The sequence below is a fragment of the Ischnura elegans genome, chromosome 3 (genome assembly GCF_921293095.1).
Source record: "Ischnura elegans chromosome 3, ioIscEleg1.1, whole genome shotgun sequence".
Lineage (NCBI taxonomy): Eukaryota > Metazoa > Arthropoda > Insecta > Odonata > Coenagrionidae > Ischnura > Ischnura elegans.
The window spans coordinates 48,934,612-48,957,388 of NC_060248.1; the positions used below are offsets into that span (position 1 = coordinate 48,934,612).

The 22,777-nt window shown below is 40.4% G+C and overlaps 2 protein-coding genes across 6 annotated transcripts in view; both read right to left on the reverse strand.

The window, feature by feature from the left end:
* The window catches only part of LOC124155744 (protein phosphatase 1 regulatory subunit 3B-B), a 72,505-nt gene that overhangs the window by 42,777 nt on the left and 6,951 nt on the right, over positions 1 to 22,777 (reverse strand). For 2 of the 4 annotated variants that reach the window (XM_046529814.1, XM_046529813.1), the window contains exon 1: positions 15,356 to 15,665. The exons of 1 other annotated variant lie outside the window; for it this stretch is intronic. In XM_046529814.1, coding sequence (XP_046385770.1) covers positions 15,356 to 15,426 — 71 coding nt within the window. In that variant the 5' untranslated portion in view covers positions 15,427 to 15,665. Of the gene's footprint in view, positions 1 to 15,228; positions 15,666 to 22,777 lie in introns of those variants that run through there. One more of the 4 variants, XM_046529815.1, reaches the window with a different exon arrangement.
* LOC124155743 lies at positions 1,243 to 5,780 on the reverse strand. Of its 2 annotated transcripts, XM_046529811.1 has the most exons (3): positions 3,926 to 5,780; positions 3,499 to 3,810; positions 1,243 to 3,427 (listed from the first exon to the last, which is right to left on the reverse strand). In XM_046529811.1, exons 2-3 carry the CDS (start codon positions 3,802 to 3,804, stop codon positions 1,289 to 1,291), a joined length of 2,445 nt encoding a protein of 814 aa, XP_046385767.1. In that variant the 5' UTR covers positions 3,805 to 3,810; positions 3,926 to 5,780; the 3' UTR covers positions 1,243 to 1,288. The 2 variants fall into 2 exon arrangements, with proteins under 2 accessions (XP_046385767.1, XP_046385766.1); XM_046529810.1 differs by having other exon boundaries at positions 3,499 to 5,780.

The window sequence follows — 22,777 nt, forward strand, 5'->3', positions numbered from 1 at the left end:
AAATGATCTATCAATTTTATGTTAGATATTAGGATAAGATAAGGAGATAAGACAATATGCGCTTGGAAGGATGAAAATATTCGATTGATTTAAATGGAGTAGATACTTAAGGTGCATTCCATTGAAATAGCGATGAAAAAATCTGGCGTAAGTATAACCGGTAGACAGGAGGTTAATCACTCTCTTCCGTGAATCTGGGGCGAGCGTATTGGAGTCAGATCGTGAGTCAATCAAGGACATACCTTGGCCATCACAGTATTCGATGATTCAGTTTTGAAGGGTAATTCCCATCGAACTCCTCAACTTAAAATGCATTGCGAGCAATAAATTCACTCTGTAGATACTACTCGGGAAAAAAATTTATCCGCGCATTAAAAGGGGATTCCCACTAAAAAAAGATTGTCCGGAAAACAAAGCGGAGAATCAATTACGCTTTAACTAAAGGTTTCTCTTAGAATGAGTTTTCGCAGCATGCAGTTCTTGTACTTATTTTCCTTCTGATCCCAATGAATTTCCTGTTTTATTACTTAGGTACGATTTTTGAGCATCCCAAATTCCTTTGGGCGCCCACCTAAGTGATTTATGCTAGGTTGGGACAAGATCTCAATTTCCTCCCATCCTGACTTTTCCTGACTTTTTCCTGACCAAAATCTTGATATATCCTGACTTTTTCTAGCGTTCGCCATAAGTTTTAACGCATGAAGAAAGATGTCATAAGAGGTCATATACAAGGAAATAGCTCAAAATATGCAACACTTCAGTATTTTTTAATTGTAATATCAGAAAAACTTACAAGAAATGTTACTACTGTACAGTACTACACGTTAGGTACTTTGGTACTTTCCAAACAAAATATGGCCACTGTGGACTAGCAATCATTGTGACTTAATCATTAGTCAAAACAGTAAAAAAAACAAGGTGAACAAAACAATCACAATTTACTTATTTTAAGTACACTTCACACATAATAATAGTTCTTTCATAGTGACTTTCCAAACAAAAAATGGCCACTGTGGACTAGCAATCACTGTGACTTAATCATTAGTCAAAACAGTAAAAAAAACAAGGTGAACAAAAAAATCACTATTTCCTCATTTTAAGTACACTTCACAAATTATCATAGTTCTTTCATATTGACTTTCCAAACAAAATATGGCCACTTTGGACTAGCAATCACTGTGACTTAATCATTAGTCAAAACAGTAAAAAAAACTTGGTGAACAAAAAAATCACTATTAATTTAAAGTGCACTTCACAAATTGTCTAAGTTAGAAACTCCATTGTTAAGTTAGAAAGTACCAGTCAACTTTTTTATTTCTTCATCAATGGCATCAGCCTCCTTCTGGCTTGATGCTAACACTTTCATCTTTTTGGCTTGAAGCTCCTTAACTTCAGTTCCAATCATCTTCTCATGGGTCCTTTTTTTTTCGACCTCAGCGTCCTCAGATCGGCGCTGCTTCTTTGCTTCTTCATACTCGGAGCGCGCGTGCCGAAATCTGTTGATCATTTCAGCAGATATTTTTATGTTTTCTACGCCACCAGCAGCGTTGACTGAGTCGTACACTTGGCGCTGAGCCACCAAAGACATATCTAATTGGTTCTCTACTATTATCTCCTTATTGATGGAGAAGCCACGCTCGATGAAAGCTTGGCCATGGCTTATGATCAGAGCCATTTTAATCACTTTCACTAAACCATCTGAGCACTTATAACGATCCCAGATACCTCTCCAGAAATGATCTAGTCTCTGCCTCTGACGATCATATTCTTGACAGGCGTTAGCAAATACTTGTTTGTCACAGAGCACCTTAAAGTCAGACAAAATAGTGTCGCACTCACTTGCAGGAAGCCAATTGCGGCTGTGCAGTTGTTCCAAGAAGCCGTTCAGTCGAGTAGAAACGGCAGTTTTGGAATGTGAAATCAGTTCTGGGTCACAAAAAGTTATGGCTCTGCAGAGTTTGTAATTCAAGGGAGCCTTTTCAAGAATTTTACTAACCATAGCCTTCAGCAGGAGCACACACTCCTCCTTGAACTTCAGCATTTCTGGAGTAGATACTTGTACTTTTTTGAGAGCGTCCTTTACAGAAAAACTAAAATTGAAGTTCTTCACAGGAATCAGATTGTCTTCATTGGTAATGTCAACTTTACATACATCTGACTTTCGATTTACATAATCATTCTTGACAAAATGTCTAAGCAGGTTCGACACTAAGTTCGACAGGTCCGTGTGCAAGAACGGCGCCATTGGGTCATTGGTTTGATAAGTAGTCAAGAATGGCTCAACAAGTCTTGCAACATATGAGAAGAAGGCTAACTTAGGCCCCAACATCTTATCTTCAACAGCTTTTGCAACATACAAGAAGCCGGCAGATTTTATTTTATCCTCTTCAGGTCCAGTTCTCACTTTTTCAATAAAAGTTTTTACGTTTGGCAATATTTTGATGCAATTATCGGCACCAGGTGCATTATTCAACCACCTCACTGCACAATACTTATTTGGGAAAGTAGTAGAGCCTGTCCACTCTGTATACTTACTGCGACGGGCAGGCACATTCTTAAATATATTGTATAAGGCCCTGAGAAACATGACAATATTCCAGCCACACTTACTAACCCCCTCTTTGAAGGAATTATGAACTACGTGCAAACCACAGGACCCCATGAGCAGCAGCAGTGGCTCATCCTCACCAAACTCTGTTTTCATATAAATCTGGAGATCTTTCAGGAACTTGACATTAACATTCGGGCCATCCATGCCAACCATAAGCACATGAGACTGCACACTTCTAGGAATTGCTGTGCAGTATGCCGATATGAGATCAGTCGCCCTTGAGCGACCCAGGAACACTGAATCATAATATTTCGTCACCGTTTCATTTTGATCATCACACCAAAATTTAATGGCAAGATCCATTTGAGTCTTCTGGCTACACTTATTGAGACTCTCGTCAAATAAAACTACCACAAAATCCAGTTTGGTTAACTTAGATGTGATAACATCATGGAAATGTGGGGCTAAACCATGTACAAGTGAATAGGCGATTTTGTTCCGACCCAATTCCATTTTTGCAGCAATCATACTATCTGGGAACATTGTGGGAAATAACTGCACTGCCTTGCCCCCAGAAGACAAAGAAGTATGGCTCGTTACACAATAGATACACCACAAAATCTCAGCTTTGGTAGTATCTTGCTTCATTAACCAGGTGTTAAGACCTTGCAAACCAGCAGTCTTCGGGACGGCGATAACTTCGTTGGTACATCGCGCACATGGGCATGAACATGTGCAGGCAGGTGAAGCTGGTGTGGGGTCATCGGGATCGTCCCGAGGGTCTTCTGCAGTCCCACCCGATGCTGAGGAACCAGGTGCCGCCGCCGTGGGGTTCACCGACGCGGATGTAGAGGTAGAGGGAGTTGCTGTAGTCACCTACAAAAATCAGGCTGGGGTAGAGAACCAGAAAACCCCGAAGATTTTACAAATAACTCACCATCACTTACCTTCTTAGCGGAAGGCAAACAAAATATCTTGATCCCGTAACAGCTCTTCTTGTTCTCGACGGCAGTATTGTGGTGGGTTGATGACAGGTGTTTAGTCAGGGCACCGCGACCCATGTTGCCGAGTTGATTCGTCTTGCAGCACACCGAGCAGTAGAAAGATGTTGGTTTTCCTTCTGGCAATCCATGCTTTAATGCAGTCGAAGTCTTTGGTGAGAAGCAGCTGAAATGAAGCTCCTTTGACCAATCCTCGTTCCAATACGTCTGCTTTCCCCCGACCATGACTAGAGACGAAATGGGCCTCAGCATTCGGGTCTGAAAATAATACAATCTCATTTTGAACTACAGCACCATTAAGTTTCAATGAATAGTCGAATGGAGTGGATAAAATAACACGACAGTGAGTTTGCTAATATTCGTGACAGCCTACCTTCAATGAAGAAAACGCAACCTCCGCTGCTCTCCAGGCACACCGACTCGTCCGGACTCGTCACCGTCGCACTGTTATTGTTGACCCGCCGCGGGCGTAGACCCGGGGAGCGCGTGGGATGGCGGGGGGTGTGGGGGGAAAGGCGCGGAAAAGGAGCGACCGTGGAGCCAAGGTTTAGAGCCTAAGGTTGCCTCACTCGCTTCTGCGCATGAGCCTACCAAGCCGCTACTATGTCACAGACGACCCAATGCAACTTTGCTATTGCATTGTCGTATGGTAGTACAGAATTCATTTAAGGTTCCTGAGACGCTGCGTCGCCATGCGTTCAACACAATGTAGTCAATATTTCCTGCGCTTTCTCCGTTAATGGTCTCAGTAGTCCACAAATGATAAAATGACTTTTTGTGGAAGAAGAGCGCGTTACACTGCCGTGTATGCCGGCCTCCCGCTATACAGTGGCGACGTGCTCAAACTGTCAGAAACGAAGAAAGCTGGACGAAACGTCTCATACTACACGTGGGCACTTGAATTTAGGAATCCTTTTATTTCATGGATATACAAATCGGCACCAACAACCTCTTAATACCCCTCACACGTTAAAAAAATATCGCTGAAAGTGAATCGGTCAAAATTAATATGTATATATACCAAAGAAGTGATGTACAAGATTTGCGATGCTCCTATCACATGTGATAAGCTAGATTTTTTTCCACTTTTGAGATAAATTACCTAACATACTTATTCGTGCAAAGACAATTATGTTTTTACATCATCAACCCGAAAGGCATGACCTCCACTGTATCCCCATTGTAAGAAATCATTCAACCTCATTTCTAGACGTGAGACTAAAAACTAGTTGTAATTTTATTATTTTGTACGCCATTAAATAATACAGAGCAATTTTCCAGGCAATGGCTGAGCAGAATAACCCATAACATGTGATAATTGAAGTTCAAAAATATTTTAGCGCATTAAAAATATTTCTCAGGCATCACGGGAAAGATCGTAAATCGCATGATAGAAACCTATATTTTTTATGGTAATTATTCCTTCACTCGAACAAGCTATAAATTGGTAGTCTTGCTAAACTTCTAAGGTAAATTAGGATAAACCGTTTCAATTTTTTTTCTTTTCACGTCATATGTACTTGCAACTGTATTGAATCAGAACCTCTTCCAAGTGAAGGATTCTTTTTACTTTTGAGATTTTAGCCTGGTTATCCGATCAAAAGTCATTAATTCAGGTATTGATACTTTGCTCCAGATTTATTGGTAATCTTCATTGCGTTCAGACTTTATACTTTTCTCTATTCTCAATTATCAACTAATTTTTCCAGAGCATGATAATGAACGACAAGACGCATGGTGAGAAAATAGCGTTTTGCAATGACATGGTCATCCTTAGTGAAAAGCATATGCATATATGTGTTTTAGTTTTATTTAGCTGATAGCATACCTGACGGGTGATCGAGAGGAGCTTTAAAAGTAGGCATATGAATTCAATTATAGTGCATCTGAATTAGCAATCGGTAATTTCAAAATTTATTTTATAATCAATGATCGTTATTTTTAAGTGACTCACATTGCTGAATGTTTTCTAGAAATTTTCTAAAAATGCTTTGACTCTTCTGAATTCTCTCTGAGCTCAATATTGAAGTTGGTTCCTTTTCAATAGTCTAAATTATTTGCTAAACGTTTGCCTAATTGGAACCGCTGCAGCAAGCGATGTAAAATTTCAACCCTTTTCACTTTTTGCACTCGTCACATGTTTATTTTATTTTTTGATTACTCCAAAGGATTTCATGCATGCATGCATGCATGAGAGGGTTAAGAGTGTCTAAAGGCCGTTTTACACGGTACACGGAATTGCGCAGTCTGACGTATGTGCGAAGGCGCAATCAAAATTGCGTCGTGTAAAGCGGTGAATTGCTAGAACACATGCGAGAACCTTGCCATGCAGCGGCAGGCAGAGCGACGCCAGCACTCCTTGCTTCGGCGGTGAAGGCGGCAGCCCAGTTCGGCACGGGTTAGCACGAGGGGAAGGGAGGCGGTGAGACAGCGCGGCGCGGGCGTTCTCGGCTCATCTTGCGGCTGTCGCTTGCCGCCAGTGCGGCGTGCGGTGGCCGGCGGCACAGCAAAAGGCACACAATCCGATCCATCCTGACTCTTCGGGCGCTCATCCTGACGATTTCCTGATTTTCCTGACCAAAACTTTTTTTCCTGACTATTTCCTGACTTTCCTGACTTTCCTGACTTGTCCCAACCTAGTTTATGCCATCACATTTATTGGTCTAAACCCTTGCCTAAAAAGATAATTTAACACGCGCAAGTTAATACATTGTCAATTATGATCGCGAGAAGCAACGCAAAAATGCACCTTGACACCTCCCTTATTTCACGAATGTATGCACATGAAAATAGAACCTGTTCTAATTTGGCTTATGCATTCGTACCGTTCCACCAAAATCGACTACGCATTCACCCTTTCACTCGCGCGTGTTGATGAATCGTGTAGCCAAGCCTTTGAGATTCAGATGAAAGACAAGGGAACATACCAGAGTTTGGAGAATGGCAAAGAGTGATTTTTTTAATCAATCCCCGTGGGGGCCGCGTGAAGAATGAGTGATAAGGACGAGACGTGCAGATAAGTCACACCTTTATGAAACTAGAATTCTCACGACTGCGAGATGGAAATCGCGAGATAAGAGAGCTTGGACTTTGGAACGAGGAAATTGAATCTTACCGAAAATTCGCGATTTCATAACATCCGGTGGGAAAGCACCCATTGTGAGACAGGTGTGAATCGCAGGAAGCAAAGTAACGTAATCACAGACTAAAGTCTGGGTTGTTGATTAAAATCTGAGGGCCTTACAAACTTTTGTCCGTTATAATACTACCAGTCACACGGTGCACAAAATATCGCCTTCTATCTGTAATTAAGTTCAACATACACATAATATATGCAATATTTCAAATCATGCCACATGAACGGCGGTGAAATATACATGAATGGCCGTAAGAATATATTCCCCTGGACCGGGAATCGAACCACGGACCTTTGGCTTTCAGTAGGATAGACTGCCACATTATACACAGTATTTCACCCCGCAGCTTGGTTAGACAAGGGTAGAGCTCACCCCGAACTAGGCCACAGGCATGTGAAGTTCACACACTCATAGGACCGCATCTCTAGATTTTTTGACCATGGGTGCCACTGGGATTTGAACCCGGGACCCCTCGATAAGCATCTGTTCGCTCTATCAAGTAGGCTACCACGCTCACTACTTCATGAAGGCCAAAAAAAACACGTTACTGAAGTCACCGGCGACCGAACGTCGCCTGACGTTCTATTACACCACACTGTTCCGTCAGTCTTTGGTCAATTCCATGCAAACGCAATGGAGATGGAGTGACCCGTGGCAATGGCGATAGCACGCGCCGTACCGCGTGCCCGGCCTCTTGCGCCCATCCTCACGATGCGCGCAACAGATCCTCGCGGGAATTAAGGAAATGGATTCGCCACGGTGTGAGCACATATTTGCCACCCGACCAACGGGGAGAAAAATCATAAGGCTTCCGAAAGACTGGACGTAACTACAAGTTCTCTCTCGTGGACTACGCGTGAAATTGCGTAATTTAGAGAATTTAATGCTTTGAAGAGAAAATTAACATTAGGATTTTAGCACCATAGCGTTATCTCTCTGCCTTTAGCTTCCTCACGAGCCCCAGTGAAGGAAATCGCACGCGAAAGGTAACGCTATCTTAAGCCTTAATGTATACGCAGATATGACTCTAATGGAATAAGTTAGTGGTATGAATATTTTTATGGCATATTAGAGGGGCTATAATGGAATTAGGGTCGGAGGTGGTTCAGCAGTGCGTTACGCCGAAAATTATGTAGCCGTAAATGAAAGTACCCCATAAATACTAATAATTAACCTAGTGCAATGGAAAATAATAGCTCAGCGAAAGAAGATAAGTGCATATCGTAGAAAGTGAAATATATGCACATTATAAAGTTCGGGATTGCATAAAAAATATTGAAAAATTAAAATAAAGGTTTGCATGAAAAAAATTGATCAATCGGAAAGTAATCTTTTTCTCCATTTGTACATCATATGTAAAAGAAAGGTGAGCCAAAAACTGGCAAGCAAGTTATGATCATGCGCTTTACTTAGGGTGACAATTTATAATAATAGGAGGACATTGTGCGACTACTAATAATAAAAGTAATTCCAATAGGTTTCTCTAGCCATAGTTAAAGTGTGAGATAGAAAAGCGAGGTCCGCAGCATAAAGCTAAGTGGGTGATTCATACGTTACTTAGCAACCACGAAAATATTTTAGACAAAATTGCCATTCATACCACATCAATACAGCGATCGTCGTTAAATTTGCGGAGCGAAAGTTTTTTTTTTTTCGGCGAGGCCATCGAAAGAATTCCAGAACGAAACGAACGAAAAATATATCGAGCACGAGAAAGGATGGCCACCTGGTTAACCTTCTCGAAACTGCGCCGAATAAATATAAGTAAATCGCACGGCAGAAAAACGGCTAGCAGCCGGCTGGAACAACAAACTCGCATTCAAATGAAGAATTCATCTCATACCACCACACGATATTGACCCAGGGAGACGCTATCTAAGAGATGCAACTTCAGTATTCTCTAAGAATAAAACTTAAAAATTTTCCAGGAAAGGAAACGAACGAAAATTTAAGCAAGCATAGTTCTGCAGGAAGATGCCAGCCTAGCATTCTATTTTCATTTATTTTGAACAAACTAGATTCATATATCTCTTAAACTCATCTTGAAACGTAACAAGAGGTTGCAATAAAACCTGATTTTCATAAACCTCCCACCCATACAAAAAAGTCCACTTCCTCAGTTTACTCTGCACTGCTCAATGTATATATTCTACCATCTTTGCTCAGAATACTGCATCCATCCATACTGCATCTGAATTAAATATTTAAAACGAAGAAATTCTATGTAAAGAGAAATAACCCTTCGAATTTTGTTTTTCTTGGTCGGAATTAAATAACTAAATATACTTAAGCTCATAATAAGACCAAAAAAGTTATTTGAAATCCTATGTATGCAATGTATAATTTGTAAACACTGTATCAGACATGTGTTTTACCAGAAAGGACCATGTTCTCTCGGTTTTCTTGACGGTTTTTGGAACAACATTATTGCAAGGCGGACCTGTTGCTGTATAGCAACAAGGAGATCGCAGCCATTGGCTACTAGCAACAAAACTTCAAAGCTTAGAAATAATGTTCCTCTAGCGGAGCGATAGGTCTGGCAAATGAAAAATTCCCCGTGTAAAAAATAATTTAAAAAATACAGTAACATTCAGAGCGCGAAGTCCTTCATTGCCACAGGCTGCTGCTTCATCCTACGCAACACGAAGCCGACGGCCTTGCCACTGCCAACTGTGGAGAATCCGGGGACGGACTCTTTCAACTCGTCTAAGCTGCGGCTTGAGCCCCCAGGCGAGCAACCGTCTCTTTGCAAATGTTGCCAACCTGTTCCCGAGGAAACCAAAGGGATTTGCCGCATGGAAAGCTTTATACTAGCGTAGTCAAATATAAAATAAAGTATCTTCGATATTTATGTCGTAAAAGGAACGAACTATAGTTAATGAATATAAAAAATATAAATGAATATTTCTGAAAGAAAATATAGTATCCATGTGAACTGCGACAATAAAATAGTTTTTTTAAGGACAGAAGTAACTGAATGACTTTTTATAAATATTACAAGAGTTTTCTACTGGTCCCCCAAAGTACCCTTCGATCATATAATAAAAATTATGCATCTTAAAATGCAATGCGAAAGCAAGACAATAAAAAATAACATCATCATCACAAATTCGGGCTTCAATCGCGAAAATAATATCATTCCCGATTCCCGATCGGAACACATTAATATGTTTGTGGGCTGCTTATAAAATAAATTTAAAAGCAAATTTGGCAATTCATTGATTTTCATACTTAGAAATGTTTCTGCTCTAATCAATGAAACAGATGTATTCCACCTCCCTTTTTTTTAAGCTCAATCCCAAAGGTAGGTGATTAGAACATTACGTAACGCCGAAATAGCCAAATATTCAGCATACACCCCGAAGAGAGAAGCGAGAAACGCACAGTCACGACAAAAAGATCAAAGAGAAAATGATGGAACCAAATAAAGCCAAGATAAACACACTTGTTTAGAGAGGACTGCGAAATAAATTAGCAAACTTTTTTTCCTCCGAGTGAGCCGCAAGGAAAGCCCAGCGGTGAAAGGCATGGCGAAATACTGGCGATTCTTCGGAATTTTCGCATCCGATACCTCTGAATCTCTCTTCATTTGAATAGGTCTAACAAAAGAGGTTAACAAAACTGAGATGGAACGGTTAGTATAAATAAACAATTAATTGAGAGTCAAGTTTCCAAATTCATTTCTGGTACAGTATCCCATAATATTGTAACGCATGATCACTGAAAAAAGGAGTAATGGAATAATGCTGAAAATCCCACATAAGGGCTTAAAAGTTTCTATTTTTCTTAGAATTGAATGTAATCCAACGTACAGGTGCAGATAAAGGTTTGTCAGCGATTTAATAAATTTTCAAGGTAAATTTACAAAATATATTCCGTCAGAATAATAAGAAACTCAGAATATCTATGCCAGCTAAAATACTTAAAACACTGATGATTTCAGGCTTTGAGAAGCCTTTCCATTGTGGAAAATTAAGAGAACCATGCAAAGTTTGTTCTTCCATTGTCCATACTTAGAACACGTTTCTTTAAAATCAGATAATTGAGGTGAAGTTGCACAACGCAAGTTAAACGTGTGTGGTGAAGATGATACTCTCTGTCTTCAGCATCTAAAATAGTATAGTAAAATACGTCCCTCACATGCGTAATATGCCCACTAACACCATTATAACTTCTCTCTCCATTCAAAATCCTTTTCTACGCCTCAAAAGTGACATTAATCTATCTACAATATCCTCAACTCAATCACAAACTGTCCTGAACTCCTTTTGTTTTCTTAATTTCCGAGTACCTCCCGCACTAGGCGCACCCACTCACTGCTCCGCATACCAGTTCCCAGATTATCACTCATTCAACGCTTACTAAATTTTTCCGCCTCCCCTCACTTCTTAATCCCCTTCCTCCGAGTATTGATCCCTTTTCCCCATCCCCGAACGTCTTTTCTAACATGGCTCTATCTTACCTCTCTGAACATCAATAGCAACATCTCCCATTTCTTACTACTGCTCCGATTTCCTTTAGTTTTCTGCACTTGTATTCTTTAATTTCAAGGATTTAATTCTCGGGATATTTTACGTATCTGATTCCCGTTACATTATATGTATTCTGTTTTCTTGTTGCATATTTTCTTGTTATTGGGCCACCATAAGTTGGCAGAATTGCTGTATGTGGGCTTTTGAAATAAATAAATAAAATCTACAATAACCGAAAAAAGACATCATTCGTACGATTTGTCAACAAGAGAGAAGGAAACAAGAGAATGAATGCACCTTCCACAGCAGTAATTGTAGAGAAAATGTAAAAAAAGAATTATATAACCACGCTCTTACAGAATGGAAGGTGTATTGAACTATTGAAGCAGTTGAAACTAAACAGCCAACAGGAAACAGAAGACGCGCGAAAGGGAAAGGAAATCAAGCAACAAAGCCTCCCGACTCACGCATAATCGTTTCCGTATTTTTGCACCGGTGTGTTTTTCCGTGATTCGCTGCGGACAAGCGAGTCGGAGGGAAGGATGTGGTGAGAGGCGATTTTGCAGTCGAAGCAGGCAAGCAGGCTTGCTTAGAATCAACCCCGACCTCGCGTTGGGACTGCTTCACGGGGGACCTTGGTTGCACTCACCGCTGATTCCTCCCCTCCCGCATATTCCCCCACCCACAGGTAATTGGGTCATGGACCCCCCTCCCCAACCCCCAAACCATTGAAGATTGATCCCGAGGTCCAGAGAGGCGGATCTTGAGAGCCAAAAGTTAATCATTCATTTTTATTCGCATAACTGGAATGACAACTTGCATATATAGATATAATGTGATGTTTCTTTTCTTTCCTTGACTTCTAATTTAACTAGCAAATGAGTTTTTTGGAGTGTAGGTTTTGTTTTGAAAAAAATTAAACGTAATATTCGCCAAAGTTTCGATGGGTTTTTAACTTTCATCAGGGCTTGAAATGAAAATAATTTTGAGGTATGAACTAAATATTTAGATAAAAATATTTAAATTTACCAATGAACTTGTTCCTTTTTTGATTATTCTAAAAATCATTGTTATAACTTGTAAGGCATTTGTTATAACTTGCTACTTTGTACTTGTTACTTGTAAAGCATTGTTATAACTTTTTTGTTGTTGACTGACTGTGAGTCAGGAACATGGTTGCCATGGTTATCGTGCAAGTTATTATGGTAATCTTTAGAGTTCTAACGCAAGCTCCAACTCATTTTTCATGAGATTATGATAGATAAATTTGAGTGATAAAGCAAGTAATAATTTCAGTATCCAAATAAATCATAGGAATATTCGAGAAGCAATCATTGATTAATTTTGGCGCACCCGTAAAAATCGACCATTTCGGACGCTGTTACCTAAGCGACGGCCACATGGTCATTCTCCCTCCAGCATCTTCCATTCAAGACATCCATCCACCTTCTTCCCTTTCCACTCTTCCAAGAGAGACACGCCCACCCCACCATTCCCACACTTCGCCACCCACCTCTTCGCGAAAAACCTCAAGGGCAGACGGTGGAGGGGATTATGACATCGGCCAATGTTACGCGGATAAAAAAATAACCTTTCCACAATAAAATGAATTTAAAAACGGCCGATCGCCGTATTTTCGAGAGAATGTATTCAACATCATTTGGAGAATATTCTTTGGGTTGAGGATGATAAGATACACAAATGTTTGCCTTCCAATTCGATTTACTTCCAATACAGCGGCATAGCTCTAAGTCTTGAGTGCTAAGCCCCACATCCCGAAGTCCAATAGGCAAAACGTCGAAGTTCTTAATATATACCATTATCAAACATATGATGAGATCATGAATTCAATATCATTGACTCAACCCACGCTCAACATTTTATCAATAAGCTTCAATATGCATGCAAGAGTATGATCATGATGGAACTTGTAATTGCAGAGTAAAAGAGCTGTGTCCAGACATTGCTAGTAAAAATAGGTTCCAGTAGTCCTCAATATACTGACTCTAAATGCAAATGTGGATACAATGGAAAAAGGAATTGTTATTTATTGCCGTGGCTAAAGGAATACCCCTTACCATATTTTCACATTAGTGTACAGCCTATAATATGTCTAAATGGCCAATGGGAATTGAATGATTTCCACCATAAATTATCATTATAATATTTTAACCGATAATCTATGGAACAAATTCCTCTCAGGTAAGAAGCTGAAAACCCAAAACTGAGTGCTAAATATTTCTGATATAGTTTCAATGCCCAAAAAATTGTATTTTTGAGGGGAAAAACTATTTCATTTAAATATCATAAAACCACCCGGAACATTGAAATAGAACTATTTCTAAATTTCTGTCATGTATAAATATTTCTCAATATCAATTGCTTCTGTATATCCAGGAGATATCCTGTATGATTTTGTATTAACACGGTCAAATGTTTTTCTCTCCGGATTCGAATAGAGAATAATAAGTAATTAACCTGAACTCGGAGAAAGACATTTAGACATGATTCATTTCCACTTCTACCTTGGAATTACCCCGAGTCAGTACCATCAACATCTTTATGTGGAGGTAGGGATACAAGGATGAGAAAATCGGGTAGAAGAATCAAAACAAGGGAGATGACAAAAATCAATGTATCGGCATCGTTATTAGAGCAGAGCCCTTGGGGAACGACCTTAGCCTTCGCGAATGTGTAACCTTCTTCAATGTAGAAAGGTGCCGCACTAGAGATGTGAGTTATTCGACTCACCTTGAGCTGTATACCAGACATGCAAATCCCACCCAAAAAAATAAACTTTCGTTTTCATCTCGAGATACCATAAATTCTCAGTATTCAAGTGCTCTGTTCATGAAGTGTAAAGGATGCAGGCCGTAATAGTCAGAATAACCACCCTCCACGTGACAACTATGCGTTAACAAGTCGGCCAACTACGTTCCTCTATCGCCATGCATATCATAACACATGCTAATGATCCGATAAAACGTTTGCTTGACAAATTAGTATCAAGAGAAGATGGCGATATGTAATTTGTGTTGAGGCACGTTGGTAAGTTAACCGCCTTGTATGTAATACTAAAAGTAATAATAGATTGAAGATTGATGGATTGAATAATTTAGCATGAAAATCAATGATCTTATTCCATCGAAAAGGCAAAAATTTAACAATACTTCTTGGACTTGTAGTCTGCTCGTGCAGCAATTATTCTCGGGGAAAATGTTCGAAAATAAGGTTTTGGAGCATAATAAGGATGCCTAAAAGCATAAGGAATGGGAAATATTCTTCACAAATTATTATGCCATAAACATGAAGCTGTGTTGAATTGAGTGGATAAGAATGCAGAACCATGACTACTAAAATATTCCCAATCATGCGTCCCAAACGTCTATAGCATTATTGAGAAATTCTTGGAGCCACGTAAGCATTCTATGGCATTGCTAATGGCAAATCAGTGTTCAATCAACCGGTTTAATGTCCAAAATTATTCTACATAAAACATCTGCCGAATTATGATAGCAAATATACTACTTTTTACAGCATTAATGCGCAGTAATCATGTAATTAAATCAATTTCAAAGACTGACCGTCATTATCGAGGTACCGAACACCGGCTCAGTTAAATCTTGAGGTATAGGTACTTGCATTTTTGCCGATCTTGATCAAGAAATGAATTAGAAGCTGGGCCAATGATTTTATAGAGCAAAAAGACACAGAAAATTAAGCAAGGAATTCGGTTCTAACTTCGCGAAATTAGCTTTTCATTGTGATTGAAAAGAATTTACTTGCCAATTTCACAAAAACATATTTAAACTACCCGGATTTCAATTTAGCACGACACAATCACGCACAAACACCACTCTGTGCGTTACCGGAATGTTTGTGCCTTATCATGGCGTGCGCCTATGGAAGCCAGGTCATTTACTCATATTTTAGAGAATAGCAAAGTAACTTCCTTTCAGTCACATGGTGAAATCAAGAACATTTGAAAATGTAAAAATTATCATCACGATCCCTCACAAAAAGAAAATATGCCGAATCATGCGCACGAAAAACAAAACGTTTCGAACCTTAGCTGCGCGGTGAGGAACAGGTTCACGCGCCTCGCGCCACCATCTAGGGTGGAACTCATCCCGACGTCGTCGATGAAGAAGAATTTTTCGCGCGGGGAAGAGCGCACGACTGCCGTGGACTCACTCAAAGTGCAGCCGGAGAAGACACGACGACGACACTTGACGATCTCGCGGCGAACTCCCACTTCCACTCATAAGCCAGCCGCACCACCAAATCTTGACTGTTGGGCTTGCCGCTCCCTCTACCGCTCAACCTCAAGACGAGAGCTCCTCGTGTCGAGTGAGCAGGGAACCAGACGAACCCATGGAGAGATGTTGGACGGCGTTAAAGACTCGGAAGCTGGTGTTCAAAACCCCTCCGAATCGAAAAAGTGGCGAGGGACGTGGAGTCACTCAAAAGACCCTCCGTCAATCTGCACGTCGGAGACGCTAGTGTGGGGAATATGTAATAAGAGCGTCTCCCTAAAGGAGGAGACAAAAAAATCTTGTGGTGGCGGGGAGAGAGGGGATGAGGTGGATATCGGAAGCTCGACCAATGAGTGTCGCCGGGAAAAGACCTATCCCAATGGCATCGGAAGGGAGTTAAGAGGGGGAGGGTGTCAAGAGTTCACGACCTCTGGTCACATCTTCCTCCCCCGACAAGAATAAACGTCAGTATAAATATCCCTTCTGCCACAACGCCTCTAACCAGAGGCCGCGAGGCAGGCGTGGAAGGCGGACGCAAAACGTCCGGGTATACGCGTGCGGGATGGAGAAAGATTTCATTCGAAAGGGGAATAGCATCATTTCAGGAATACTTTGGAAAATTCTGGCTGGCGCTATTGCCTCTCCTCAAAAAATGGAATCAATCTGCAGAAAACAATGCAACTCCCACCACTCCCACAACTCCCACACCCAACAGCTAGATGAGCGAGCTGCATCGGCGGTCGCTTGGTAGGAAAATGGTCCGACTCGAGCGAAAATCTCTTCGAGCTGGGTGCATGTGACCACGGTCCTAGCAGGGCATGGGTACAGGTGGGGGAGTGACCGAATGACCCACCAGCTTCCAGGCTTCTGCCTCCCTCCTGTACAAGCACGTAGGAATGATCGATCGTATGGGGTTGTGACAACAAGATGTGCATGGTTTATGGTAAATGTCAAATCTAGAGAATGTATGTACATAATTAGCACCTTTGGTTCCAGTCGAGATGTTGGCTAGCGTTATCGACCTTGAAATTGATAAATCAAATCTAACCACTAAACTTCAACCACACTATGAAATTTTCAAGGAATAATTTCGAAGGTTCATTGCACAGGTAGAAATGTCATTAAATTCCTCAGCTTTCAGTCCAACTACAATTAGTGGAGCGAAATTTCATTATTAATATTAATAGCCAGCTATACTGTTGTTGAATGGGTTTTACAGATACTCAAATGAGGTACGTTTCCGCTATTTATCCCCAAAACTCTACATGCGCTATTAAAACTTTAAACTCATTTATAAGGTTAACATTAACGAACTGAAAATATAATTCACAAAATTCACTGCCAAAGCTTAAATGGAAGCCAATTAGGGCCGAATGAGCAAGTTTTAGCATTTCAAAGCTACGTTGCAATGGCAAACTTTGAGTAATAGCTAAATGGCTGAAAATATTTCATCTCAGCCTCGAAATGGAAAGCATTTAAATTTAGTATAGGCCTTAATGAGGACAGCATGACATAGCACTGCGCCGTGTTTAAGTGCAAACAGAGAAAACATGACTTGTCGATTAAATATCGAGAGAATTCAGTGCCTGCATAAAGCCTTCTTTATATTTTAAATTAGCACTGAACAGCCCGTTGAATCAACCCCAAATATTGCTTCTATTAACATCGAGAACTTATACTTTCGCAGGAAAAATAATTTTCTCGCAATGATGGCAACCAATTGAGGATGAGTGTTAAAAATACCACCAATATATCGGAAACTACCTTGATATTGAACTCGTGTTTGCAACAAACTATAAAGGGGTGGGGAAATTCATGACGTTTCTCAAAAAAGTAAAATATCCGCTATATTAATCCAAAAATTAAAGAAAAACTTTGCCTGATAAATTAAGACAACTTTGAAGCAGAAACCTAAGAGGGTCTCTCAAATATTGAGTAAAATAAATCAACAAATCACGATCCAATCTAGATAAAAGCATATAGTAGGAATAATGGGTCAACGATGTCGTCGTAAAATTGAAACCCCTGTCAAATTTACGATGGAAAAAATACCTGATTATTCTTACGAGGACAAATCCTTCTACACCTCACACGAATCCTCGGATAACATAATTTTACGTGGACAAAATTCAAAAGGTTGCATCAATACTAAATAAAATGCAAACAAAAATAGATATTCATAGCATAAGCCATTAAAAATACAGGTCGATATTAGGAAAAACAAGATCGCCACGGCCCATAACGGGAATCACACGGTCAACAAAAGATTGAGTGATTGCTTTGTAACGCTAGTACGGACCCAAAACAGAAATTCAAAGTAATCAAGAGATAAACATAGTAGCTAAACGTTTAGAGGCTCAAAATAATGCCGTCAGTGTCACAAACAGGGCCGGGCTAATGATGAGAAGGAGAGGAGGAAGGCCGGCCGAGACTATAAGGAAAGAAACTCCGCCGCGTCATTCTCGAAAAATACTGCGGTTAGATAAGGAGATAACCAGAAGCGTATCACGTGATGTGGCCAACGCTCTCGGGAGACCGGACCACCTTGACTGCCTCACTCGCGCGAGGGAAAGCGAGCAATAATACCGAGCGAGACGCCAATTCGCCAACTGAAGGCGAAAAACGCACCACCGCAGCTGTAGTATAAGACACCTCCATTCGACGAGCGTAAATCAAGCGTCTAGAAGGACAAAAGCAACGTCTGCTGTCGCCCTATACTCACTCCCCAACAATTGAGCAATCGACACCACCGAAAGACGTAGCCGTCCGTCAGTATCTTGACAAATTCACAAATAAGGATTCAGGGTTTACTTTGATTTTATAGAACGCCGGGTATTAGTGACGTATCTCTGTTATATTAAAGCGAGGCAATATGCGCGAACAGGAAAAGACAGTTGCATCATGCGTTACGTTTCTTATCGCAATAATTGTACGCAGGGCCCAGGCGTTTATAGAAACTATTGATATTTGCAAAGGTGTTTCATTGTGTGTAGGGCCAAAGGTAATAGCAAACAGGCGCTCGCATCTATTGAGTAACTCATTTAGGATGACGTAAACCTTTCCCTCTCGACCGGCCGTCTTTTGTGTTGTTTCGGTAAACCATTACTCATTTCCAAATTCCGCAATTGTATTGATAATTTCAGATTAAGTACAGTACGCCTTTAATATTTGCCTGAATGTCAGATATTAAAAACAATATAACAAGATTTAAATCGAGAAAAAACCAGTTTAGAATTCACATTTAAAATCGATCAAATGTTGCTCAGGGTCTATCATGCATAACCTGTAATTTTCGAGGGATTAGTTTTTTTAATTATTAAATGACACCCAAATAGACCAATAGGACGGAATGGATGCTTCCACTTATGGATTTAATCTCGGATGCAGAGACGAAAGCAAAGGAATATTTAGGAAATTGTGGCAGGAAATAGGTACTTGCTGGGGGATCGGGTTGGTGTGGTGGCTAGAGTGTTGGCTTCCCACCCGGCAAGCTCGGGTTCAAATCCCGGCAGTGGCAGAGAATTTTCAGAGACTGCCCGACCCCTGCTTGAATGTTGTGTGGAGGACATTTCAAGCGCAACACTCCGTCCGTCGGATGGGACGTTAAGCCGTGGTCCCCTTAGCGCCTTTCGTTAAGAGCAGGCTAACGCCGACGCCGGGTTTCTCTCCACCCTTCCTTCCACACCCTTCCCTCATGGCGCAAATGACCTGAGCTGTCGGTCGCCTCCTCCAAATACCATACCATACCAGGTACTTGCAATCCTGGAGAGAAACAATTAGTCTTTCCATTGTCTATTACCGCGATAATTTAGATACATTATTGAATGTACGGACAAAGATATATTTTTCTCAGGTAACTCTCATCGCATGGCACAGAGCCAAGAGTACGCGACATTCTGCATCCATTGTTCCGAACGTGCCGAGAATAAAAGGGCTCCAGCTGGAGGGGTCGCTTTTTTGGAGTATCGATCCACGTGGGCCAGGAGCCCCAGAAATTACCCGCTGCACCAGCCAACCCCGTGGCCAGAAAGCAAAAGTTCACCCCTGCAACCTTTCATGGTTGCACAAAAAGGGAAATGGAACAAGCGAATTTTGCCACCTCAAAAGCCCAAAAAATTGAAACACACATAATTTTGATTCCAGATCTAATTTACATATTAAAAATGTCCTGCAGTTTATTAACATCAGGTCAAAAATGGATCTGGATCTGTTTGGACTAAGGGCTGTTTTTCTAATAACAAGCCTTACAAAAGCTTTTCACCCCCTAAGTTCAACAGATTCAGGCTTCAATTGGTGGAAGTTAGACATATTTAAATAAATAAAAGATCGTAGCACTTTTCCACAAGATTTTGGAAAAGTGCTACGATCCTTTATTTATTAAAAAAAAACTTTTCACCGCCGTCTTACAATGCCTTTATAAAAGACAAAAATAGAAAAATTTGGAGTTTCTTTCAAAACATTCAAAATAGTAAGTATTAAAAAAAAAGCTCCAACAATAAACAAACAATGAAGAAAAAATATGCCTTCACCATAAAATACTGCACATAATTTCCATGGAATAAAGCACGAAAACCCTTTCATATTTAAAGCAAAATAGTTAACTGAAATAAGAAAATATAAACAAACTACAACATAATAGTTAAAATGATTAAAATACGAAAGGATAATTTTAACAAATTAGCGACGCGGCGCATGCCAAAGGAAAATGTTTTTTTTTAGGGCAATGGAGTTGAGAGTGGTTAGTGCATTTAATCTCAAGAACGATGCAGAAGACAACATAATCTCTTTACCCCAACTCTCAGAGATAAAGCGATGTGAATAAACTGTCCCAGATAGAGCAAGTAAATCCATTCATGCCCGACAGAAGCCCAAACTCATCGGGGTACGGGTCAACGACCTCCCCGAGCGTTCTTAGTGAAGGAGCCAAACAAGCAGACATGCGCAAAGGAGGATGAACAAGGGAAGACAGGAATACATTTGTGTAAATAAATAGATAGACGGAATTTAATATTATTTCCGAAAAGTCTTGAACGCAGACTTTTTGAAACCCATAATGTTCTATATATGTTCCCAGGAAACGACACAAAACAATATTATCAGAAAACAAATATTTGCAGCGACCCAAAACTGAATCATTTCTCTTTGACGCATCATTTCTAAAACCAGGAATGGGATTTATTAAAAACAAGTGAAAACTCTCAATAATTGTTCACTAGAATTTTGAAATCCATATTCAAAGCTATATTTTTTATACATTGTATAGACCTATGCTGAGGAAAATACTAAATAGTGTTTACTAAATTATGAGTTGTACCGTAGTTCCAAAAACAGAACTTTAAAGATAAATTTAAAAAAACCACTGCAGTGTTGAAGTACGAATTCGAACAGGAATATGAATTATAACTGAATATCCGGAAGGGTACTAGTGATCTCCGTTGATGGAAAGATAAGATTCTCAATAACACATTGCGTAAGAAGACATTCCCTATTGATATAGACGATTCATATGACAGCACAATGACCGGATTAGATTAGTACGCTAAGGGATCGGATATACATGCCCAAAAAATCAAATTATCCCTTTAGAGAACCAATAGATGGATATTACGCCATCGGGAAAGATAGAGACAAGGGTTTATGAATGAAATGAACATACATAGACTCTACTATTATCTGAAAAAATAGATATAATTGGAGTGGTGTGATATGAGAGGCATGCTGCGATCACTGTTTACTTGTTAGTCCGCTTCTATAATATCTCACCCTCAAGAGATAGATAACGTCTGGTGAGGATGATTCACTTCCTGCTTGGTAGATTATCTACCTCGAAAATATGGGAGGCTGCCCTGCATGAATGAAGGAGGGTAAGCACAAGATGTTTTGAGAGACGCCTTACCAGACGACTAGTCTGGAGATCAAGAAGGGATGGGATGTCCTTGGAAATGATGTGGGAGAGGCTAAAGCGTTGGAGGTGGCCGTGAAAACGGAAAAAGAATGCCGGGGCCCTTGATGGATGACCTAGGGATGGATGGGACTGTGCAAAGCTCTAGATCCATAGGTTCGCGTCACAGCGGGAACCCAGACCGCCCCACGCCAGCACCACGAAAAAATTCCGATCTTATGAGTTTAAACTAATGGGAATATAACAAGAAGGACTCTGTCCATCCCGTATAATCTTTACTGCCACTTTGCTCGCCTTTTAATCGGATTGGAAAAATCTCTGCAGCGCAGCGATGAGCCCTGGGCGATTTGATTATGCCCAATGCCTATAATAGAGTAAACTTAACCACGAGAAATATCATCGTAAAGGAAATAAATCCGAAAAATGATAGCTTCTTAAACTTAAATTTTAAAACAGCCCAATTGGCGTAAAAACACAAACTTTTCCTTTCATCTTTTTAAAGCAATGAGCTTCGAAAATATACCTAAAAACAACGGCGCTGACGTTATCGTCAGGGGAAGACTACTGCAATATTCCAGGTTCGTTCCACGACCCAGCGGATCGAGACATTTGCAGGTTTTCCTTGTTGGCTACTAAATATAACTTGGGCGATCTGATTGTTTACAATATTTGTGGAAAGCGTAGAGCCGCTTATATTCCATGAAGGCAAGAGGTGGTACGGAAATTTCGGGGATACGAAAATAAGTAGTTGTATTTGGCGAAGATTGAAACAGATGAAGTGTGTCAAGCGTTCCCGGCGAAAGATGCGAATGAGCTCCACCCCTTACGCATATGCGGTTAGTTATTCACGTGGCCACGTTTCGATGGATAATTCTGAAATCGAAATATCGGCACCTGCACCACTTTTCTTCAGTTTTTCTCAACAGAGAAAACCCATAGAACAATTGCAAATAGTACAAAGAGCAAAGAGGCAACAGAGGAACAAGTGTTAATTGAGTAATTACGGTAATTGAACCACTAACCCTGGCATGGCATATTTCATTGGGTAGTTGAACTATCACGGACATAAGAGAGAAGGCAGAAGGTTTCCGAAGAGGGCGAGGCAGGAATCCAACTATATGCCTACTTGTATCTGGAGAGCAGATTTGGATTGAAATGTATCGGAAAGACCTGTTTTGTGGAGGACCATTTGCCTTTAACAATCCCTTTGATTTTGGCCATTTTGAAGAATCGTGACTTTATCCGATGAAGCAAAATGTCAATGAATTAATCTTGTAGAAACGCTCTCATCGATGGTACTTGGACAAAGCTATAATTATTTTATCTATTTCAAGTTCCAGTTATACAATGTTCACAAATATGATTGGAAATGTGGAAACAAAAAGGGGTGTTGATAGTTATCAAAGTCCTAAGTAGAAAAAGAATGACCACAACATTTGACTATGACGAAGAAGAAAA

Coding starts and splice junctions, on each gene's coding strand:
- LOC124155743 (XM_046529810.1), bottom strand. CDS start 3,831: ATGAGATTGTATTATTTTCAGACCCGAATGCTGAGGCCCATTTCGTCT. Junction 3,428..3,498: donor GTTTGCCTTCCGCTAAGAAG/GTAAGTGATGGT, acceptor TGATTTTTGTAG/GTGACTACAGCAACTCCCTC.